The sequence below is a fragment of the Rhamphochromis sp. 'chilingali' genome (assembly GCF_963969265.1).
Source record: "Rhamphochromis sp. 'chilingali' genome assembly, chromosome: 2".
Classification (NCBI taxonomy): domain Eukaryota; kingdom Metazoa; phylum Chordata; class Actinopteri; order Cichliformes; family Cichlidae; genus Rhamphochromis; species Rhamphochromis sp. 'chilingali'.
In genome coordinates this window covers 17,697,088-17,719,626 of record NC_137930.1, presented here as the reverse complement: position 1 = coordinate 17,719,626, position 22,539 = coordinate 17,697,088, and the positions used below count along the sequence as shown (strand labels likewise).

At 40.0% G+C, this 22,539-nt stretch overlaps 1 protein-coding gene across 1 annotated transcript in view; it reads right to left on the bottom strand.

The window, feature by feature from the left end:
• The window catches only part of LOC308391975 (carboxyl-terminal PDZ ligand of neuronal nitric oxide synthase protein), a 55,387-nt gene extending 41,724 nt beyond the window's left edge, over positions 1 to 13,663 (bottom strand). The window contains exons 1-2 of the mRNA XM_080874815.1: positions 13,137 to 13,663; positions 11,388 to 11,459 (exon numbers count right to left, since the gene is read on the bottom strand). Coding sequence (XP_080730941.1) covers positions 11,388 to 11,459; positions 13,137 to 13,241 — 177 coding nt within the window. The 5' untranslated portion in view covers positions 13,242 to 13,663. The remainder of the gene's footprint in view (positions 1 to 11,387; positions 11,460 to 13,136) is intronic.
• Positions 13,664 to 22,539: the final 8,876 nt, after the last annotated feature.

Below are 22,539 nucleotides of genomic sequence, written 5' to 3'. Positions count from 1 at the left end.
GGTTTACATGCAACTTAAAACAAGGTATATATTAATTGCAAGTAGGGCAGGGCAATATGGCCAAAAATATTTATCACGATATACATATGAAAATTTGCAACAACGATATCACTGACGATATAACTGATGCAAGACAAAATACTTTACAACTCCACAACTTTATTAGTGCAAAAAAAACCCATCAATGTATTTTCACTTAAAGCAGCTGTTTTTTATGTGCATCAAAGCTAAAAATGTAACAGTGCAAATGCAAATTCCTTGCTGACAGTTTAACCAAAAGGCATTTCCAGTGGAAATTGGTCGACATATCCTCAGCATAACCATGTATAATATCCACAAAACTTAAGAGGTTATACGCACACAATAAGGCAGTATTATGTTGAAGCACAGTACGTATCACTCTGCGAGGCTCCTGACTACGATAGCTGTAATGCTCCGACAATCCATCAAGCGGTGCGGCTTCGTAGTATCGTACTAAAACATTTTTTGACAGATTTTTGAGCGTCGTGTACCACATAAAATCGATTCGAGGTCAGTAAGCACAGCCAGAATTCCTACATAAGGCACACCGGATTATAAGGGGCACTGTCAATTTTTCAGAAAATCAAAGGATTGATTTTAAGTGTGCCGTATTTCCTGCTTGCATGGTCTACCAAAAATTGTGCTTTGTTGTGTATCTGACGGACGAAAGCCAAACCAGTTCCACACCACTGAAGTTGCACCATTTTTACAAACCAATTCTGGTTCATCCTCTTCATTCAACGATCCGCTTTCGCCCTTCTCATTCTCCGTCGCCGCCGTGCTTTTTCCACCATGTGCATATGAAAACAAAGGCACTACGCATGCGCATTTTACCCATATTCTATCGCAATATTTCATTTTCTTATCATTGCCCAACATTATATCGAACGGTATGATATGGCCCAGCCCTAATTGCAAGCAAGTCCTATAAATCCATATAAATACAAGTTAAATATCACTGTCACAGACAAAGGTTAAAAGAGCTCAGCTTTGGGAAGGAAAGAGATGGTGACTAAGATGAGGTGAGATGAGATAAGGAAGGAAGGAAATAATTTATTGCTTGACTGACTGATGAGAACACTGAACCACATTCATGTCAGGAGGAGTGTTGGTTCACCTGAGTTGATGAGTTCAATTCAAACTGGAAATTAGCCATGCTTTAGCTGTGTCTCCAAATATGGAAATCATAAATTTGCTACATTAAAGGTATCAAGACATCCCAAGTAAGCAGTAGGAAGCTGTTAAAGGAGCAAGAGTAATGTGTAACTAACTGATGGAGGTACGTTTGCATCAACCTGAGCTTAATCCTTAACTGCTTTGTGCATATTTGAACCACGGCACATCTGAGACAGGAGAGGAATGATGAGAGGGAGAGTAATACGGTAGTAAAACAAAAAGAAGATCAGGGTCTTGGGGAGCTGAATTGGGGGAATGGAAGATTGAGACCTTCAGGCTTTATATGTAGCACTTTGGAAGAAGATGAGAGAAGTGAAATGAATGTGCAGGCGCGCACACCCACACAAACGCACACGCGACTCCAAATCACATTTAGAAGTAGGGCAGCCTATCCTGCCAGCTCGAAAGCCTGCAGCACTTTCCTCAATCATTATCCAACAAACGATACTAAAGTACGATAGGCCCAGTTTTATCTGCCTACTCATGCTAAGGAAGAATGCTCCCAGGCAGAGAAGCACAACTTCCAAAGATGGCACGTATATTTTAAGTAATATGACAAACGGACACGTGGTCAAATAGACTTTTTTGTTGCGATTATGAAAAAAAGACTTTTAACCTTGTGTGTCTTTAAAAACTGCCGGCACATTATAGAAAACAGAGTGCTAATCTGAATACAGGGAGTGCAGAATTATTAGGCAAATGAGTATTTTGTCCACATCATCCTCTTCATGCATGTTGTCTTACTCCAAGCTATATAGGCTCGAAAGCCTACTACCAATTAAGCATATTAGGTGATGTGCATCTCTGTAATGAGAAGGTAGTGTGGTCTAATGACATCAACACCCTATATCAGGTGCATAATTATTAGGCAACGTCCTTTCCTTTGGCAAAATGGGTCAAAAGAAGGACTTGACGGGCTCAGAAAAGTCAAAAATAGTGAGATATCTTGCAGAGGGATGCAGCAGTCTCAAAATTGCAAAGCTTCTGAAGCGTGATCATCGAACAATCAAGCGTTTCATTCAAAATAGTCAACAGGGTCGCAAGAAGCGTGTGGAAAAACCAAGGCGCAAAATAACTGCCCATGAACTGAGGAAAGTCAAGCGTGCAGCTGCCAAGATGCCACTTGCCACCAGTTTGGCCATATTTCAGAGCTGCAACATCACTGGAGTGCCCAAAAGCACAAGGTGTGCAATACTCAGAGACATGGCCAAGGTAAGAAAGGCTGAAAGACGACCACCACTGAACAAGACACACAAGCTGAAACGTCAAGACTGGGCCAAGAAATATCTCAAGACTGGTTTTTCTAAGGTTTTATGGACTGATGAAATGAGAGTGAGTCTTGATGGGCCAGACGGATGGGCCCGTGGCTGGATTGGTAAAGGGCAGAGAGCTCCAGTCCGACTCAGACGCCAGCAAGGTGGAGGTGGAGTACTGGTTTGGGCTGGTATCATCAAAGATGAGCTTGTGGGGCCTTTTCGGGTTGAGGATGGAGTCAAGCTCAACTCCCAGTCCTACTGCCAGTTTCTGGAAGACACCTTTTTCAAGCAGTGGTACAGGAAGAAGTCTGCATCCTTCAAGAAAAACATGATTTTCATGCAGGACAATGCTCCATCACACGCGTCCAAGTACTCCACAGCGTGGCTGGCAAGAAAGGGTATAAAAGAAGAAAAACTAATGACATGGCCACCTTGTTCACCTGATCTGAACCCCATTGAGAACCTGTGGTCCATCATCAAATGTGAGATTTACAAGGAGGGGAAAAAAATATTTGTGAATGTGGAGATGTTATATTGGTTTCACTGGTAAAAATAAATAATTGAAATGGGTATATATTTGTTTTTTGTTAAGTTGCCTAATAATTATGCACAGTAATAGTCACCTGCACACACAGATATCCCCCTAAAATAGCTAAAACTAAAAACAAACTAAAAACTACTTCCACAAACATTCAGCTTTGATATTAATGAGTTTTTTGGGTTCATTGAGAACATGGTTGTTGTTCAATAATAAAATTATTCCTCAAAAATACAACTTGCCTAATAATTCTGCACTCCCTGTATAGAAAACAGCACATTCACAGTTTCTTCTACAATGTTTCTGACTCATCTTTAAAAACATTCATTACACACTTCTCAGTCTTAACTGTACTCTCCTCCACATCGAAGATGAAAAACAGGTTTGTGGGATGCTTATTAGTTTGTTAAATAAGACTGAAATAACACATTTACATGAATATTTAAACTCTTGGCAATGCCACAAGTTAGACTGGCACATCCTGCTTCTCTCAATGCTCCTTTAAATCATTTGACAACTTAACTGTAGTTGAGTTTTGCCTTATTTAAACTTTTGTGGACATAATTGGAAAATACACCATAAAATTGAATTCCTACAGCACTGAATTAGCATATTGTTCCTGCTAAAAACTGTTGTTTGCCTAGTGAAGACTGGGATGGAAATCCAATTGAGATACTTTGGCATGACCTTAAGCAGGCCATTCATCCTTAAAAATACTCAAATGTGGCTGAATTAAAGCAATTCTGTGAAAAAGAGTGGGCCAAACTTTCTCTACAGAGTTGTGAAAGACTCATTGCCAGTCATCTCAAAGACTTGATTGCAGTCCTTGCTGCCAAGGGTGAGACAACCAGTTGTTAGGTTTTGGGGACAATTACTTTATCATACAGGGCCAGGTAGGTTTGAATAGCCTTTTTGCCTTAATAAATCTAATATTAAAATACGTTTGATGATCTAAATGTAAGTGTGACACAGGGGCACAGCACTGTACAAAGTATTTAAACTGAGCTCAACCTTAAACAGCAACAGCAGTCACCACATGTCACTGAACCATGCTACTGCAGGTAACCATTTTTTCATTATGAAAAAAATACAATTTTAAAAAGTCAGTGAAGAACAAGACAAATGTTACGAACCTGTACCTGTCAGATGGTGTTCATCCCCGTTTCTCCTTGGAGAGTTGCACATACGCAGACTGGCTGTTCTGTCTATCTCAGCACAATGAGTGTTTTAGCAGGGGGGGTAATTTGGTCATTTGTACTGTCCTATCCACCTAGAACTGGTGTCTTTTCTGGCAGGAACCTGGCATATGTGTTCCAACAATACACAGAAGCATATCCACTTGCTGGTTCGTTGACTTTAGTTGTGTTTGTACTCGAGATTAGCTACGGCAGGCTTTGTGGCAGCATTAACAGTGGAAATAGGCAGGCTACAGGACCGCTCAGGTTCTGGCTATACACTTTCAGAGACCATACCACCGTAATGTAAATCATTTTATATCTAAAAACACACTCCAAATGAGTTTAACTGGTTAATATAATAAAACCTGAACTGTGTGCTGAGGTACAGAGTCTAATGGACATTGAATGCCTATGGAAAACTGTGCTTTCAGGCTGTGCAGCAGGATTGAGTTCATGGTTTTAGAAATGTCTTTTCCGTTGCTTCGGGTGAGTGTAGGGACATCAGAGTATATAAGACTTGACTAATTGTGGCGCTGAAAGAAAGCATAGCCTTAGAGATGATGATGAAAGGAGAAGCTTGTGTGTCTGTGCATGTGAAGCTGGTACTGGAGACAGGGACCACTTACTAGCCGTCTGTCCAACCATGTGAAGAAAGACTTGCTGTCCCTTTAGGATATTTATCTACCCCACACACCAAGAATATACACCACACTATCAGACAAAATCAAATATTACATAATAGCTAGTGCTCACTTGTGTTGCATATTTTGAATGTGGAATAAAGTTTCCGTGAATTAATTTCCAGTGAACGTTACAGTGAAGCTGCTCTCATGAGCACTTCAAACTGTTGAATTTTTACTACAAAATCAACCGAATTCCACTGAATTATACAATCGGTGGATTTTGTGAGGAGACAAAGCAAATCTGGATGAATGCTTCACATCAGGGTCAGCTTTGGTTCATTCTGAATGATGGTTACATATGACGAGGATCAAAGGTACAAATAACCTTCAGAATAAAAAGGTTTGATTGTGACAATTTAGAAACAAATTAGTCTCTCTCCTCTGCTCCACATTCTGCCTTGTTTCTCAGCATCCTAAAATTCTGCTATTAGTTTTTGCAAACTGCAGTACTGAATACAACTTTTACAAAGGATAAAGACAACTTGTCACATCAAAATAACCAGATGCTGCAGAAAAGAATAGCATTCATCCTGTCAGTTTGAGTATATTTAAAAATTTTGTTGGAATGTGTTCATTTGATTGATTTAAAATATATTTAGTAGCACGTGTAATACTAAGAACTGTGGCATTACAAAGGTATCGGTACTAGACTAATTGCACAGTGACTCAAGCTTGGCGACATCAACTTTACAAAATATAGATTTTCTATAGCTAAAATTCTTCTGTGCCACTTTTTAGTGTTACCAGGCTCAAACGCAGCAGGTCACAAATTGTAACTTTTTTACTGTTAATCAAGAAGACGGTACCACTGTTCACCCCGGGTAAACAAAAGATGAGTGCACCCTTTCAAAGCTGAGATCACGTCTAATCCACTACACATATAGGTCACCGACTATGCTCTTGTACATCTGCCATTAAGCTAGCATGAATACAAAGTAAAAAAAAGACAATAACCTCTCATTATTGTCCATGCCTCTCTGGAAACAGAGTATCCCCCCCATTCACACGTGGTGACCAACCACCCCCACTTTGCTGTAGATCTACAACTGCCTGGAATTAAGCTGTGCTTTCATTTCTCCCCCGGCTTTCTGGGACATGCTGGGTGTGTAACTGTTTTGCAAAACTGTAACTCAGGAACTGTTCATGTTGAGTCCTGACTGCAGTTCAGTCATACCTGGCCATGTTATGTGATTATCTGAAGTGTTTTAATCTAACTTTGAGTCTACAAGAGGCTTTGAGCGAAATGCCTCATTTATGAACGTCACACTCATTCACAAGTGCTATGACTAAGTGGTATGTTTAGGAGCCTTCAGGCACGGGAAAACAGTTGTTAGGGCTAGTTGCCAAAATTTGACCTTTAAGAATTAATGGACGATGGAAACAGACTGGAAGGAAATGAATACTAATATTTCAGTCATTCTCTAAATGATTTGTGCCACTGCCAAATAAGTTGACCAGTATCACAGTGATGCAGTATGTTGTATGACAACTGAGTGAATGAACAAGAAGAATTAAAGAAGATGGTTAAAAACAAACGCACATGCTTTCGACTGCAGATTCCTTCAATTTGTCTGGTGACTTGATGGTTTTTGACATAGACTGTATATAAAAGATAGCCAGATCTCCTGGTTCTGGTGTGTTGAAGTATCAGTGTCTTCAAAGGGCTCCAAAGAAATCATTTGAGCGAAGCTGATAGTTGACAAATACTAGCTAGCTTTTTCTTGCTATCATACAAAATATCACAAATTCTAGAACAAATGCTAATTCATCCTAGATAACTTTCGCCACCGTCCTTTTGTGCATTCAACTGCAGATCAGTTTATATTGCTTGTTATAATATTGTCTTGGAAATGTTTCAAAAAGGTACAATACACACACAAAAAAAACTTGTAGACTTCCAGTTAAATGGCTCAGACTTGTGCAGGTGTAGCATAGACAGATCTCAGTTAGTGCCCATGGACCTGCAGTATCTATGTTAAGCACATGCTTTTGTTATGAAGGTGTAAATGAGCTGAATGGAAGTCTGTAGGATTTGAGTCATATTTGAAACCAGCCTCACGTGGTGTTTAGAGGTACTGCGGTTTTTGGGGTGTCCTTTTGTTAAACCCTGAAGTTGCAGCTTGATAATTGTTGACAAAATCCTGGGCTGCTGGGAGAAACTGGAAGAAGTAATGACAGTACTACACACCAATATTTACTTATTCAACAATCAGCTACTGTCATGTCAAAAACCAAAACAAAACAGTTGTTCTACCTACAGTCGGAGTTATGTCTGACTATAAAATAGGCATGATAAACAAAACTCAACAAAGTAAAACTAACTCATGTAAAAAGTTCTGCTGTACCCCGTGACAGGTTCATCCCCCTCGACAGCCCAATATCTGCATCTGACACAATCATGACAGTTCTGCAAGCTCTCAGAAGACTAACAGAATCAGCGAAGCCAAACTAAAACAGCAGGAACGTGGAAAAAAAAAAAGTATCCTTCCTTCTCGCATGGCAGACAGGGGCTCTTCTCATGAGATGATCCAGACAGACGCAGAGACAAATGCAGAAAGAAAGAAAGGATGTAAAAACCTGACTGTTGGCGGTCTGGGAAAGGAAGATGCATCCTGAAAGACACGTGCGGGAGGCTTAAAATCCCATTAGGGCCGATCAAAATTCAAAGAGAAGCATGCGTAGCCTGCCCTCAGCCTAAAATCTATTCCTGTCAGCACTGAGTAGATAGCCAGAGATGGGCTAAATCGAGGCAGTCTATTTTGGTAGGGGAAGAGTGAGGGTATGGAAAGAAAACAGCAGTGGAGAGGGGGGTGAGGCGGGTCGGGGGAAAATGAGAGAGAATAGCCTCAAACTTGTTTTTCTTTGTAGAGAGTCTGTGGCCTCCTGTAAATAGCACACGTTTGTCTCCCAAAGAAATTCCATTACATACACACGCCCTTTTTCTGAGGCAGTGAGCCGTGGAAGACCGCAAATCTTTCCGTGTGGATGCAGCAACACCAGCCTTTGTTATTCTGCCTCGTTAATCGATTGTGGAGGTTGTTAGAATACAAGAGGTCTCACTATTATAGAGCACTCAACCTCACACACACACAGACTCGCAAACTTTCTATGTCACTGGTCACACTGAATGAAGCAAATTCAGACAAAACCAACACAGTATGACCAGTCAGCCATAATGGGAGGACGTCTAACAAAAAAAGCGACTCTGAAAAGATCCACAGGATACAAAATTGTGTCTATTCACTTTCTCTCCGTGGGAATGGCAGGTGTGTGAAAAAACAAGAAAAAAAAACCACCCAAAAACTAGCACGACTCCTGCGTTCTGTCAAACCCAGATCCACTGTTTATACAAAGATGATGGTCTGTGCTGTCTGCCCTTCCTCTCTCCCTTCTCATGTTTGCGCCTGCTTTCTCACATCCACTGAGACCAAAGAGATTAGCCGAGGGATATGAAACGACTACGGCTCTGCCAGCTACCGCACAACCCTGCTAGATTCCAGGACTTCCTTCTCCCAAGTCTTTCTCCCGCTGCCATCAGTTTATTCCTCACTCTCTTTAATCATGCTTCGCACCGCGGAGTCTCTGCTCAGTGCCTCAGCCAAACGGTCGCGCATTAAATCAAAGACGAGCCTCTTTGCTTTTGTAAAAAAGGATGAAGTGAAAATAAGGAAGGCTACTCAAAATACATCTATACAACGCTAATTACATTTCACTTGGAAAACAGACCTAAAACATAAACTCCAGGAGTATTTGGCACATCTGTGTTGACTTTATTCTTTTAGGTTGCTGTTTAGTTTTTGCTGACAAAATCTACATAAAGGAAACAAGTTTGATTAAAAATGGTAGCTTTCTCTAGAAGGTCTGGTGAGTAGGCAACCATGTGTACGTCACACAACTTGGTTCCTCTACAACTGTTGTGGATGCTGGAATAGCTTAGAGCCCGACTGATATATCTTTAGGGCTGATATATTGGCCGATATTAGCTATTTGGCAATATATCAGTATTGGCATCTATAACAGCCGTTGCATGCAAATTTCTAAAGTTAAGAAGTGGTGATGTTGCATAGTTTCTCCACTGCTGGCAACATAGCAGCTGGGCAGTTTAAACAGATAATCCATGTCTTGTGACAATAAAGCAAGATTATTTTTAAACTGCATTCTTATATTGTCCTAAGTATTTCTTCTTCAGTCACCTTTCTCACTCACTGTGTGTTAATAGACCTTTCTGCACTGAATCATATTTGTTATTAATCTCTGGCTCTCTTCCACAGCATACCTTTTATCCTGGTTTCCTTCTCTCAGCCCAACGGGTCGCGGCAAATGGCCCCGCCCCTCCCTGAGCCTGGTTCTGCTTGAGGCTTCTTCCTGTTAAAAGGGAGTTTTTCCTTCCCACTGCCGCCAAGGTGCTTGCTCATAGAGGGTCATATGATTGTTGGGTTTTTCCATATGTATGATTACTACCTTACAATATAAAGCATGTTGAGGCAACTGTTGTTGTTATTTGGCGCTTTATAAATAAAACTGAATTGAATTGAATTAACAAGGCCTCAAAAATAACTACACATAACAAATTCTAGAGAAATGTTTATGCTTCACGAGTCTAAAAGAAAAAATATTGGCCCATATTTTGGAACAAATATGTGTATCAGTCTTAAGTGTGTTTTACGCCTGAATGGGGCTAGTGCAAAGGCAACCTCGTGGACAGCCTGTCTACCTGCAGAGAGTGTTTGTTGTCAGATGGAGGCGGCATCAAAACTATGTTTGACGATTGGTCTGTGGGTGATTCCGGCTTGTTCTATGGTTGTTCTGTCAACCATCTGCAGAGAAGAGCGAAGTTCTAAAAGAGCTGAAGTGGGACTGTTCTATAAAATGGATTTTTGATCTTTGATTACTTTTTTTTCTATGCAATGAATTGAAATAAGTGCAAAAGAATAATAATCAGGTAAATAGGGTGGTACAGTGGTAACGTGGTGAGCACTGTTGCCTCACACTATGAGGGTCCCATGTTCAGCTGGGCACTCTCTATGGGGAGTTTACATGCTTTCCCTGTGCCTGGGTACACTTCCATGCATGTTGATGCATGTAGTTGTGAACACATGAAAAAATCTATAAAAATGATACCAAATTGTTTGACAGCCACACTATCATATTTACAGTCATCAGGAGACTATTTGACACAAATCAGAGCTTTAATAATTTCCTATTACGTCATATTTTTTTTAAATACACTAATAGTTGCAGCTTTAGCAGCTTTCTTTGGCTCTGAAAGGAAGTGAATATACAGATATGCACAACCCCAACATGTATGCATCCGAATGAGAGCGCACTCTTAGACATGAACATGAATAATCACTAATGACAAATTGTGTATTTTTATATGGGAGCTTCATAAATACATAGTAAACAGATCTCACTGTGTTGCAAGTGTTGTACATTTTTGAAATGTACAAGATGATCTTTTTCTTGTAGCAACCAGCAGCATCTTCCTTCCTTGTCTGTACCTGCAGCCTGTGCTGTATCACCCTTATGATCATGTTTACTCTACACCTTTATTGATTTACAGGTTTGCTGGAATTGTGGTAAATTTAGAGGTGTGTTATCGTCACCCCCCAACAGCTTTCACAGGTTTATAGAGCAACCCTGCTTTTTTCCAGATGTAGGGTTGCATTATGTTTATACAAATGCGGTTGTACAAATGTTTATACAAATTTGAAGTTCACACTATTGCAGTGTTTTAAATTTACCCGAAAAGGGTAAAACATAGAACCCCCAAGAGATGCTTGCATGAGTGTCCTTAAATCTTGTGCATTTTTCAGGGGGGTAAATACACATTATGACTTTTTAGTAGCTCACACACACTCGGCTAAAGCTAAGAGCTTTGTCATGTTTGAACCAAGCACATCTAGTGAGTCACACTTAGATTACAGGACCAGCCTGGCTGTCTGATTTCGCTTTGTGTTAGCTTCCTGATGAAACCGCCGGCCTTCTGGGGCAAAGATGATAGTAACAATGATATGATTTTATAGCTAGGAGGGGGGCGGAGAGGGGGGGGGGGGGGTCATCATCTTATACTATAAAGCTGATTTGAGGAAAAAAAAACAAAAACTATCCGCTCAACAGAATGCAAAAATCAAAAGCCACAGGCTGAGTTTGTTCAAAGGCAGTCACAACATGTATGTATACGCTTCCTCCCCATTTTTCAAAGAGGCAAAGAGACACAGCAAAGAGAGCCACACAATCCACCTCAGCCCTTTTACTTTTTCATCCTTGCATTGTTTTCCCACGTCAGAAGCCGTGACACGCTGTCCAGGCACCACATGCGTCACTGCCTCCTCGGAACAAATACCTTCTGACAACAGCATGCTCTTTTTTTTTCTACTGTGTGTGCGATTCTCCTATTATTGTAAAGGTAGTTTCTGTCCTCCATCAAGGCCCACTCACCGCTGGACTCACACACTGATGAGTGTGTGAGTCTGTGTGTGTGTGTCTTTGCTTCCAGGCTTAAACATAGGATGACACTGTCTTTGGCTCTTACCCTGATTCTCCTCATGGCTGCCACGATCTCCATCCGACTGTTGGGCCTGGGCACGTCAAGACTACCCACGTACTGCAATAAACACGCAAACACACATACACAAAGCATCAGCGTCAGGTATTGTCCCATGGAAAACAGCTGCACAATTAATATTCCTTAGCCACAAACTGAGATCAGTGTATCCAATCCCTCGTGCTTCTACTCCCAAAGCCATTCTGCCTTCACAAGATTAAATGTGCAATTTCTTTTTCCATTTTCATCCTTGGAAGATAAACAGCCTCCCGAAGACAAGTGGGGGGGGGGGGGTGTTATCAAACGGCACCAAAATTAGGGATCACTTAGACTGTTCACTTCAATAAAAGAAAAAAGCCGTCTTCACCGAGCCTCCAACATGTGGTACTGCTCGCCCCAGATCAGCTAACACAGCCAATCACAGATTTTCTTTGCAAAGTGTCAAACAGGGTGTCTCTAAGACAAAATGTGTTTAATGTATGACAAAAAAAACCCAAACAAAGCAAAGCTATGCCTTTTTAATGAGCTCTTTGTGGCTTGCATATATTTGAATACGCGCCTGTGTAATTAAGGGGCTCTGGGGACAATGACGCCTTTGATGTCTCTATCATTTTACAGTAAACTGTCTGAGATCTTCAGCAACACTGGCCTTAATTTATTGCTTACTTGGTAAATAGGATTTTCCTTTTTTTAAATTTAATAACTCATTGTCTTGTGTACATTCTGCAGCTCATGGTGTTTGAATTTAGAAATGCATCATGCATATTTTTCTTTTTGTTTGTTTGTTTGGTTTTTGTTTGGGGGGGGGATTCATCTTTTATATTTTACTGTTTTTATCTGACTGAAAAGTGTTGTATATTCACAGTAAATATCAGGTTTGTGCTGAGGAGTTATGGGACACTCAGCGAAAGAAAGGAACAGTGACATCACCCTGCTGCTGAGCAGGCCCAGTGAGATACAAGATACAAGCACCCATGTGAATGAACTTTGGACCAGGAACACTCCCTTTTTTTTTAACCCTTTCGGTTTGCTGATCAAACGGAACAACAAACAGACTCAGAATACAGTTAAAGACGCATGTGCCTATGACTCACACAGCGATTGGTCCATCAATATGACTTTGTGCAAAGTGCCAGATATTTGCTATTTTCAGCTTCTTTTCCTGTTTCACATAAACGGAAACCGAAACTTTTGAAGTCCTGCACTGTTAATCTGACAAAAACAGCGGGATCTAACATCACTTCCACATCTAAGAAAACAGATTTTGTTTTAATTATCTGTTCGCATCTATTGCAAACCATTACTGCTATTATTGGAAATAATCTTAAAAAAAAAAAAAAAAGCAACCAATGATGAAAGCAATCACGAGCTGCATCTCCACTATAAAAGCAATCATTAAAGCTGAATACTGTCTGGTTTCTTCGCGATCACCTTAATAATTCAGCAAGTTGGGAAAAGCTCCCAAATGCACTCAAAGCATCAAAAACGATCATCTATCTTTATCGGCTTTTAGACGATTGAGTCATCCCACATCTGCTCTGAGTCCCGTCTTTAACATTTTAGACTTTAGATGTATGCGTGCACTAATAAATGTGTGAGGTTGAGGACCTGCAGGCAAAGCTACCATGTGTTCAAACTTCAGCCCAGTGCACCTGCCGCTCCAGCAGCACACAGCAGGCTCATGTAACTCTGAAAACACTGCATATTAAGGAGGTTCGGGCTCTCTCCGGACTTCACCTTTGCTTGGAAATATATCCCGTGCTGGTAAGCTTCCTCGTTGTGGAGCGGCACCCTCGAGTCCGCCACATCATCCACCAGGTTGTACCTGTTCCTGGTGGGCATCGCGGCTTTCCTGACCTCCTCTCCCGGCACAGTAAACACGGTTCAACCGCTAAACAAACCGGGCTGGAAGCGCTACAGTCCCCATGTGTGCGCACGGCCCGGCTCCAAGAGCGAATTCCCGGCGGAAACGCGGTCCATCGTACCCGCTCCGAGCGTCAACAAGGTCCCGGGTCCTCAAGAAGGACAAAACTGCGCGCCTCTTTTTTTTCCTGATACAAAACACCGAAAAGACACTTGAGCGAATTCTTCTACACGCAGTAAGCCTCTGACATACAGGAAAACAACACGGATGTCTGTTTCCCACCGGGGAAATCCAACGCTGTTTCGCTCTGCAGGTGATGTTGCCTGCTGGCTGTGCTTTTTTCCCCCTTTTTTTGAATCCCGTCCTGTTGGTGGGAACGCCGCTCTCTCTCTCTCTCTCTCTCTCTCTCTCTCTCTCTCTCTCTCCACAAAGCACAAAGCAGGTCCCTCACTGGAGTGAAGTCCCCAAGCATGACGCAACCCAGGAGCTGGGAGGAAGGCCGACGACTAAGTTGGTCCTCCCCTGGGGACATGAACCTTAGAAACCTTTGGAAACCGAAGGTGGGTCTGCTGTGGAAATAAAACTGTAATTAGCTGCTAATCACATCTGGATCACATTTACTCACATTTACATTTTGATCTTAAGTGGGTCGAACCAGCGAGACTGCACGTTCTGTCAGTGTGAAGAAGTTCAATTATGCGTTTAATGCCAGAGATATCTTAAGGGGGAAAAAGGTGAGATTTCATCTGTATTTCTCAGTTCTTCTACACCCGCTTCTCAGCGGTCATTGAATTTGACTGATAATATTCGCAGCAGGTGTCTTCTACATGATAAAGAAATGCTAATGTAATAAATGAAAAAAATCTTCGCAGTCTTCGCGAGTCTTCGCAACTAAATTTCAAGGAACTTACTGTGGACTCTTTTTTAAAATAAACGAAATTTCTATTGTAAACATTTTAAAAACCCATGTCTATTTATTGCTTATTTACTCTGGTGTAGTATGGATGGCTTGGCTTGTAAAACTTACCTAAAAGTCCAAAACGTGTGCCCTCCTTCACACTTTCCAAAATCATCCAGTGGGCCAGATTTCAGTCTTTGCTGAGCAGATTTTGGTCCCTGGGCCTTATGTTTGACACACTTGATGTAGGCTATAGAATAGATCCACTTGCACAAAAGTTCTGTTAAATATCATGCAATAGCATGCATTGAATTAAACCCCACTTAAAAGTATGACTGATACAGTTTGGAAAACCATCAGACCACTCAAAACCCTCATGCCATATATCCGCTTATTTCTTATTTCATCATCCAGTGGCTCTGTTGGACCATGAGCCCTGGGCTGTTTTTCTCCACATTAAACACACTTTTTCAGGTCTGATCAGCTCATGCTGCTGATTAAATGGCTGGGATTCACACACATCAGCCCTTCGTTTTCATCAGCCCTTTGAGTTTTCTAACCAGAGCCTCTGTGAGTCTGTTATAAGACGAGCTCAGTGAGCCCCCTTTGCCTGCCTGCAAGATAGTTTTTGATGGTTGCACAGTGGCATGTCATTTTACACAATGTATGGCTTATTGCACCTACATTATAATCAGCCCGATCCTTTTTGGTCACATTATAGAACAGCAATGTTATATTTGTTGCAAACTCTGATGCCCTCTTGGCCAGACGACTCTTTAAAAAAAACATTTTTAATGTCAATGAATTGAATTGAGGTTTGCAAATGTGAAAAGGACGGATTACATTTGGAAACAGCATATTACATTAATATTAATAACGTGACATTATGAGTGGGAGCTGAGGCCCCCTAAAAGTTTGAACCTAGAATCGCCCCTGCCTCATATCATTCCTAATAAATAGATTTAACACGTTTCACACATTGTGAGCCATCAAGTCATTTACACCAGTTTAAATATACTCTGTCGTTTTTTGTTTTGTTTTGTTTATGACAAATACCGGAAATCAGTTTTTGGTTTCGTGATGTGAGAAACAGTGAATAGAGGGTTAATTGTCAGGACGCTCTTATCAGCTACCGACAGCTGATAAGAGCGTCCTGAGAAATTAACGTTAAGCCCAGTGAGCAGTCTGTAAGAGGAACATCATGTTCAGTATTTAAAGCATCAATAATAAAGAGAGCCATCCTTTTGTAGTACTAGTAGTAGCCGCTAATCTATTACATAATTAATTACTTACTTAAGTTAAATCCTCCAGACGTCAAATGAAATTATGTCCTAGCGCCCTCTGCTGGCCGTTTACTACAAGTTACTGAATTTTAAAGGTAACTTTGCCTTTTTTCCAGCTGTTTTTCAAGAAAAAGTAAACTTCTTTTTCTTGAACTTGTCGCCTTGTTCTCCAGAGACAGCAGAGCTAGAGACCTATAGAGACTAATCCTTGTAAATCAAATGACTGAATGAATGAATATGCATGAATGTGAGAAAGTGGAAGCCAGGTGACACAACTAAATCCCACTAAATCGGCACTTAAAGGGCAAGAGCTTAAAAGTGAGAGAAGAAAGTCTTGTGACACACAAGACTTTTTTTTCTCACATAATGCCATTTTAATTAATTGGTGACAGATGGGTAGAATTAACCTTGATTCATCAAACAGGCATTAAGCATCTATTAAACCTCCATGTAAGGTCAGTGCTACTGATGGGGGGGGGGGGGAATCCAAGCAAAGAATCCATAGAGGTTGTGGTTAAGCTGGAAATTTTTTGGGGAGAAAACTACTTTGAAGAAATATCAAAGACAGTAAAATGCAATTTTTCCATTAATGATAAAAATACTGCATTCCTATTGGTCATTTAGAAGGTGAGTTTGGATCACACCTGATACAGACACAATGAACTGCATAACCTGCTAGCAGCTAAATCTTTTTGATTGTATTCACACTTTTCTCTGGTTCTTATAAGTTAAATTGGCAGTCACCGTGCTGTATGTGTTTTGGTTCTTTAGCCGTCAGAATTGTTGTCTGAAGACCAACAAGGATACCTAATGGATTTACTTTGCCAAACGGATCATCATGGCCTTGCCGTATTGGTCCATTTGATCGACCTTTGTTGTTATTATTTATTTTATTTTCAGTTGTTACAGATGGGACAGACATGACTGAGGGATAGGAAAGGGAGAAAGAAAGATGAAGGAAAAGAAAAACAGAAGGGAAGAGGGACAGTGAGAAAGGGCACTTAAAAAGAGACAGAAGAGAAAAAAAATCTCCTGGATCACCTGTTGAGAGAAAAAGAAGAGAAAAAAACAAAACAAAACAAAGCAACATACTAAACACAACACCATCACGTTAATGTAGCTAAGTGTAAACAGCAGTAAATACTAAATATTGAATGTTGTTGTGTAGCAAGCAGGACTGACAGCGCACAATGTGCTTGGAAATAGCAGCCAATAAAGGTGTAGTTTATGTCTATGAACAGTGAACACCCGTGTGCACACCTGTGTGGATCAGCGCGCTTGTATTCAAAAGGTTTCCCCATGTAATGGTCTGCTAGAGGATGTAGAGAGCCATAGCCCTGTCCCCCAGGGCATGAAGCAGGCATGGAGGAGATCCAGGCTCCAGACATCCAGAGGCCCCCTACGTCCTCCAGCACAGACCCTCCCCCAGGCCTGCTGCACGCAGCCACAAGGAGAACACCCTCTAAGAGCAACCAGAGCCACTAACCAGGTTATGACCACAACCCCTGGGTTAAGCCCTCCAGGGATAACGTCCCTAGGGGTTCTTCAGACGCCCTAAGCCGTCCCAACCTCCACATCAACCACAATGGCGAAGGCGGGACCAAACTACGACCCCCCACCCCCGCTAGGTGATGGAGTCGATCAAAGGAGCCCAGAGGGATTGATCTAATGTGGTGGTAGAGGCTGTCTCGAGACTAATGTGATCTATTAGATGGTTTCTATATTGGCTAGAATTAAGATTATTTTTATTTTTCCTGCTCATGAGGACCGTTTTCTTGGTGATGCATAGGGCAGTAAAAACCATGTGGACTGTATTAGTTTCTGTAGTGACATCATCCAATTTGCCCAACAAGCACACTAAAGGGAGGTTGGAATTTTACATTTGAGACAATTTGATAAGTCTTCACATATCTCGCGCCAAAACTTCTGCACTGGTGGACAGAACCAAAGAGCGTGGATGTAATTGTCTGGTGTATTGCCTTGACAGTGTGAGCAGTTGTTGGAAGATGTAAAGCCCATCTGGAACATCCGATGACCTGTATAGTGCACTCTATGTAGTATTTTGTATTGTATTAATTGCAGACTGGGATTTCTAATCAATTTAAAGGTTTTTAAGCAAATCTGAGACCAGAAGTTTTGGTCTAAGCCAACTGACAAATCTGCTTCCCACTTTGCAATAGGAATGGATATTGATTCATCTATTTTAGAAAGTGTTCTGTATATTTTAGACAATAATTTAGGGGATTTAAGTGTAAGAAAGTGTACCACACTTGGTGGTGTTTGTAATTCGGCTTCACTGGGATTAAATTTCTTTTTTACTATGGATTTAATTTGTTGATATTCTAAAAATCTTTTCTTGTTGATCCCATATTGTATAACTAGTCTGTCAAATGGAATAAAGTCTGTTCCTTCTACTATATGTTCTAAGTATTTAATTCCTTTACAACTCCATTCTGGAAAATTAATCATATTATTGTTTTGTAATATGTCAGGGTTGTTCCAGATAGGTGTACGTTTGCATGGGATTAATGAAGACTCCGTTATTTTTAGAAACTCCCACCATGCTGTCAGAGAAGAGCTGATGTTGATGCTTTTAAAGCATTCATGTCTTTTGATGTTTGAGCTGATAAATGGTAGGTCAGAAATCTCTAGATTATTGCATAGTGCCTGTTCAACATCTAGCCAGGGCTCATTTAAGAAGGTACGTTTTAACCATCCTGAGATGTACTGAAGCCTGTTGGCTAAGAAATATTGTTGAAAATTAGGCAGATCTAATCCTCCTCTATCCTTGGTTCTTTGTAGCGGTTTTAAGCTGATACGCGGGGGTTTATCTTTCCAAAGGAATTTAGAAATATACAAATCAAGACATCTGAACCAATCTTGTGATGGTTTGTTAGGGATCATCAAAAATAAGTAATTTATTTTTGGCAAGATCATCATTTTTATAGTGGCGACCCTTCCCATGAGTGATATGGGTAGAGATTTCCATCTAGTCAGATCGCCTTCTACTTTCTTTAGAAATGGGATGTGGTTTAATTTAGTTAAGTCTGAAAGCTTAGGAGAGACATTAATACCTAAATATTTAATATTTCCAGATTGTAGTGGGGCAGAAGAAGAATTATGGAAGGAGCAGATAATTGGAAGAACTGTAGATTTTGACCAGTTAATTGAAATAATCTGAAACTCTTGAAAACCAGTTTATTAGAGTGATTACCTCAGAAAGGTTGGTTTGTGAGTTTTGGAGAAAAAGCAACACATCATCCGCATAGAGACTGATTTTATGTTCTATGTTCTTACATTTTATGCCCTTAATTGTTGCAGCCTGTCTAAATGCTGCTGCTAGTGGTTCGATAAAAATTGCAAAAAGTGAGGGGGAGAGTGGGCATCCCTGCCTGGTGCCCCTCAGGAGACAGAAGCTGGAGGATGTCTGGTCATTTGTTCTGACACAAGCTGTTGGGGAATTATATAATATTCTTAGCCGGTTTATGAAAGAGTTTCCAAAACCAAATTTGTGTAAAGTTGCAAATAAAAATTTCCAGTTAACTCTGTCAAACGCTTTTTCTGCATCTAGAGATAATATTGTGGTTTCAATTTTTTTACTGTATGAGTAGTCTATTAAATTAAGTAATCTACGTGCATTTGTTGATGAGTGCCGACCTTTTATGAAACCAGTTTGGTCAGGATGAATTAAAAGGGGGGTTATCTTCTCTAATCTTTTTGAGAGAGCTTTGCAGATTATTTTGAGGTCTGCATTAATAAGGGATATTGGACGATAGCTTGAGGGAAATAAAGGGTCTTTGCCTGGTTTTAGCAGGAGACTAATGTTTGCAGAATTCATATTTGGTGGTAGTCTGCCATTTTCCTCGATTTCCTGCAACATGCTGTGGAATACTGGTGCCAGAATTGTCCAGAATTCTTTGTAGAATTCTGAAGGGTAGCCGTCTGGACCTGGAGCCTTATTATTGGGCATGCTTATCAGGGCTTCCTGGAGTTCACTTGGCGTCAGTGGTGAATCCAGTTCCATTGCTTGACTGTCTAGTAATTTTGGAAGAGTTGTGTTGTCAAGAAACTGATCAATTTCATTTTTAAATGGGTGTATTTGTGATGAATATAGAGTTTCATAGAAATCCCTAAAAATGCTGTTTATTCTTCCAGGGTCATATATTGTGTTTTCAGATAAATCTTTAACAGCACATATAGTTGTTTTTTCTTTATTTATTTTTAACTGGTTAGCTAGAAATCGACCTGATTTGTTACTGTGTTCAAAATTCTGCAAGCGAAGTCTTTGGAATTGTGTTTTTTTTATTAATACTTTCATTTAATTCTAGTTTTGTTTTGCATATTTTGTTCATTATTTCTTTATCTTGGTCGCACACGTAGGCTTCTTCTAAGGATTTGATGGTTTTTTCTAGTTCCTGAATATTTTTGTTTTCTTCTTTCGTTTTGTGTGATGAGAAAGAAATTATTTTACCTCTCATCACAGCTTTCCCTGCTTCCCATAGAACAGATGCTGATGTTCCGGGAGTGTCATTATAGTCTAAATATGAAGACTATAATAACCTTGGACTAAATTTCTTCATTTAGTCCAAGGTTGAGGTCGCCTCGAAGAATAAGTGTGCAATCAAGGTGTTCAGAGAGTGCACTAAAAATCCGTGGAAGAATGAGGGTTCATCAACATTTGGACCATATATACTTACATAGCTTTTTGTTAAATATTGATAATTTAATAATAAGGAATCTACCCTCTGGATCTATAACTGTATCGAGTACTGTAAAATTACAGTTTTTATGTATTAAAATTGCTACTCCCCTTTGTCTAGAATTATAACAGGCTGCAAACATATTAGGAAACTCAGGTGTTTTAAGTTCGTTTAAACCTGTGACAGGCCTGTGAGTCTCTTGTAATAAAACAACATCTGCCTGTAGTTTTTTAAGCTGGTTAAATATCTTTAACCTTTTTTCTCTGGTGCCAGCTCCATTTACATTCCATGTGACAAACCTTAGTGTGCCCATAATTGTGTGTGTATGTCTAATGATGTACGCTGGGAGCTTCTTTTAGACGGGTAAAGAGAATGTGGAAACATCACTTGTTTGTAAATAGAAAGAGAAAAAAAATGTGTGGTGAGAGGCTCCATAAGTCTGACTATGTGTGTGTATATTCACTAATATGAATAAGCGTGGCTTGCGTGTGTGTCCTATAAGTCTGTGTGCGCTGTGAGGCTGTTGTAAATGTTCTGCCGTTGAGCGCATGTGTTTGCGTGACCGTGGTGTGTGAATTGTTAGTTTAGGTAGCCCTAGTTATCATTTACAGTCATTCACAGAACACCTTGAAACTAAACACAACTAAAACTAGCCCTTTCTCCATTACAGCTCACCACGTGTGAACATGTGTCTTCCATTTTATTGCATTCTATCTATCGTGTTCCTCTCTCTACACAGTGTGTAATTAAAAGTATTGTATTTTTGCTATTATGGTAATGACATCCAGTTAGACAGAAAAGTTCCATCAGTAGCAGCAGCTATCGGAGTGGTGGTTTTTTAATACTTTTGCAGGTTATTACGCAGCCTATCAGTCTGTCCGTGTGAGACAAGATGCATTCTCAAAACGTCAGATTAAAATGAGCTGGATGGTCAGTGTGCTCTGACTGATAACGTCAAACATGCGTCTTTTCTTTCTGACTGAGCATTAGCTGAGATGAGTATTGCTTCTCTCAGGTCTGTGTGACAAATGTGAAGCCACAGCTGATAAAACCCTTCAAGTCTCGCCACTTGGCAGTCATCTTGTCATACGCCTGGGTTTTTATTTTGATTGATTGATTGATTGAATCTTTATTTTGAACATGTTGAAAAAGTACAACAACATAGAATTAAAAGAGACAAATGAACAAAGCAAAACAAAAGGAAAACGAGCAACCACAACTACAAATAACTTTCATGTTCAAAAAGGAGCAGGAAGAAGCATAAGCTTACCGGTATTTAATCCCACCCCTTTTCCACTATCTAGTAATCAATAGACTACAGAAATACCTCCTTGCAATTACATTATATGTCATGTGTATTTTTTTTTATTATTCATTTTTATATATATATATATACATATATGTTTCTATCTATCCATACATACGTATATACACATACGCACATATACACATTTTCAATAACCCCATTAACACCTCAAAGGATACACAACCTACAAATATATATATACCCATACCAACATACCCGTGCACCTGCACACACATGAAAATATTAGACAAGAACACCCTATCAAATCTCTACCTCTTCCCTGTACCCTGTAAAAACCATATCTTTAAATCGCTTTTTAAACTGCGCCATGCTCGGATATTGCTTCATATCTTTACTTAGTCTGTTCCACAGCTTCACTCCACACACAGAGATGCAAAAACTTTTTAATGTTGTACGGATACGAGGATGTTTTAAATTTAATTCCCCCCTCAAATTGTATCCCCGTTCCCTTTTAGAAAACATTTTTAGAATATTGTCAGGAAGCAGGTTATTTATTGCTTTATATATAATTTGTGCAGTGAGAAAATGAATCAGATCTGTGAATTTTAGAATTTTTGATTTTAAGAATAGTGGATTTGTATGATCTCTGTAACCAGTTTTATGGATTATCCTTATGGCCCTTTTTTGTAATAGAAAGATTGATGATAGGGAACATTTGTAAGTATTGCCCCAAACCTCTGCACAGTAATTCAAATACGGTGCAATCAGGGAACAATAGAGAATGTGGAGTGATTTGTGGTGCAGAATGTGTTTTACTTTACTCAAGATTGAAACACTTCTTGAAATTTTGTTATGTATATGATTTATATGAGACTTCCAGTTTAATTTATCATCTATAATCACACCAAGAAACTTATGTTCAAGTACTCTTTCAATTTCCACACCACCTAAATGAATCTGCACTTGTGCATTTCTAAGGAAATTCCCAAATAAGATTATTTTAGTTTTACTTAGATTTAGCGATAGTTTGTTCCTGTTAAACCATTTTTTAATTTTGCACATTTCTGAAGTAATTGTATCCAGCAGCTCCTTTAGATTCCCCCCAGAACAAAAAATATTTGTGTCATC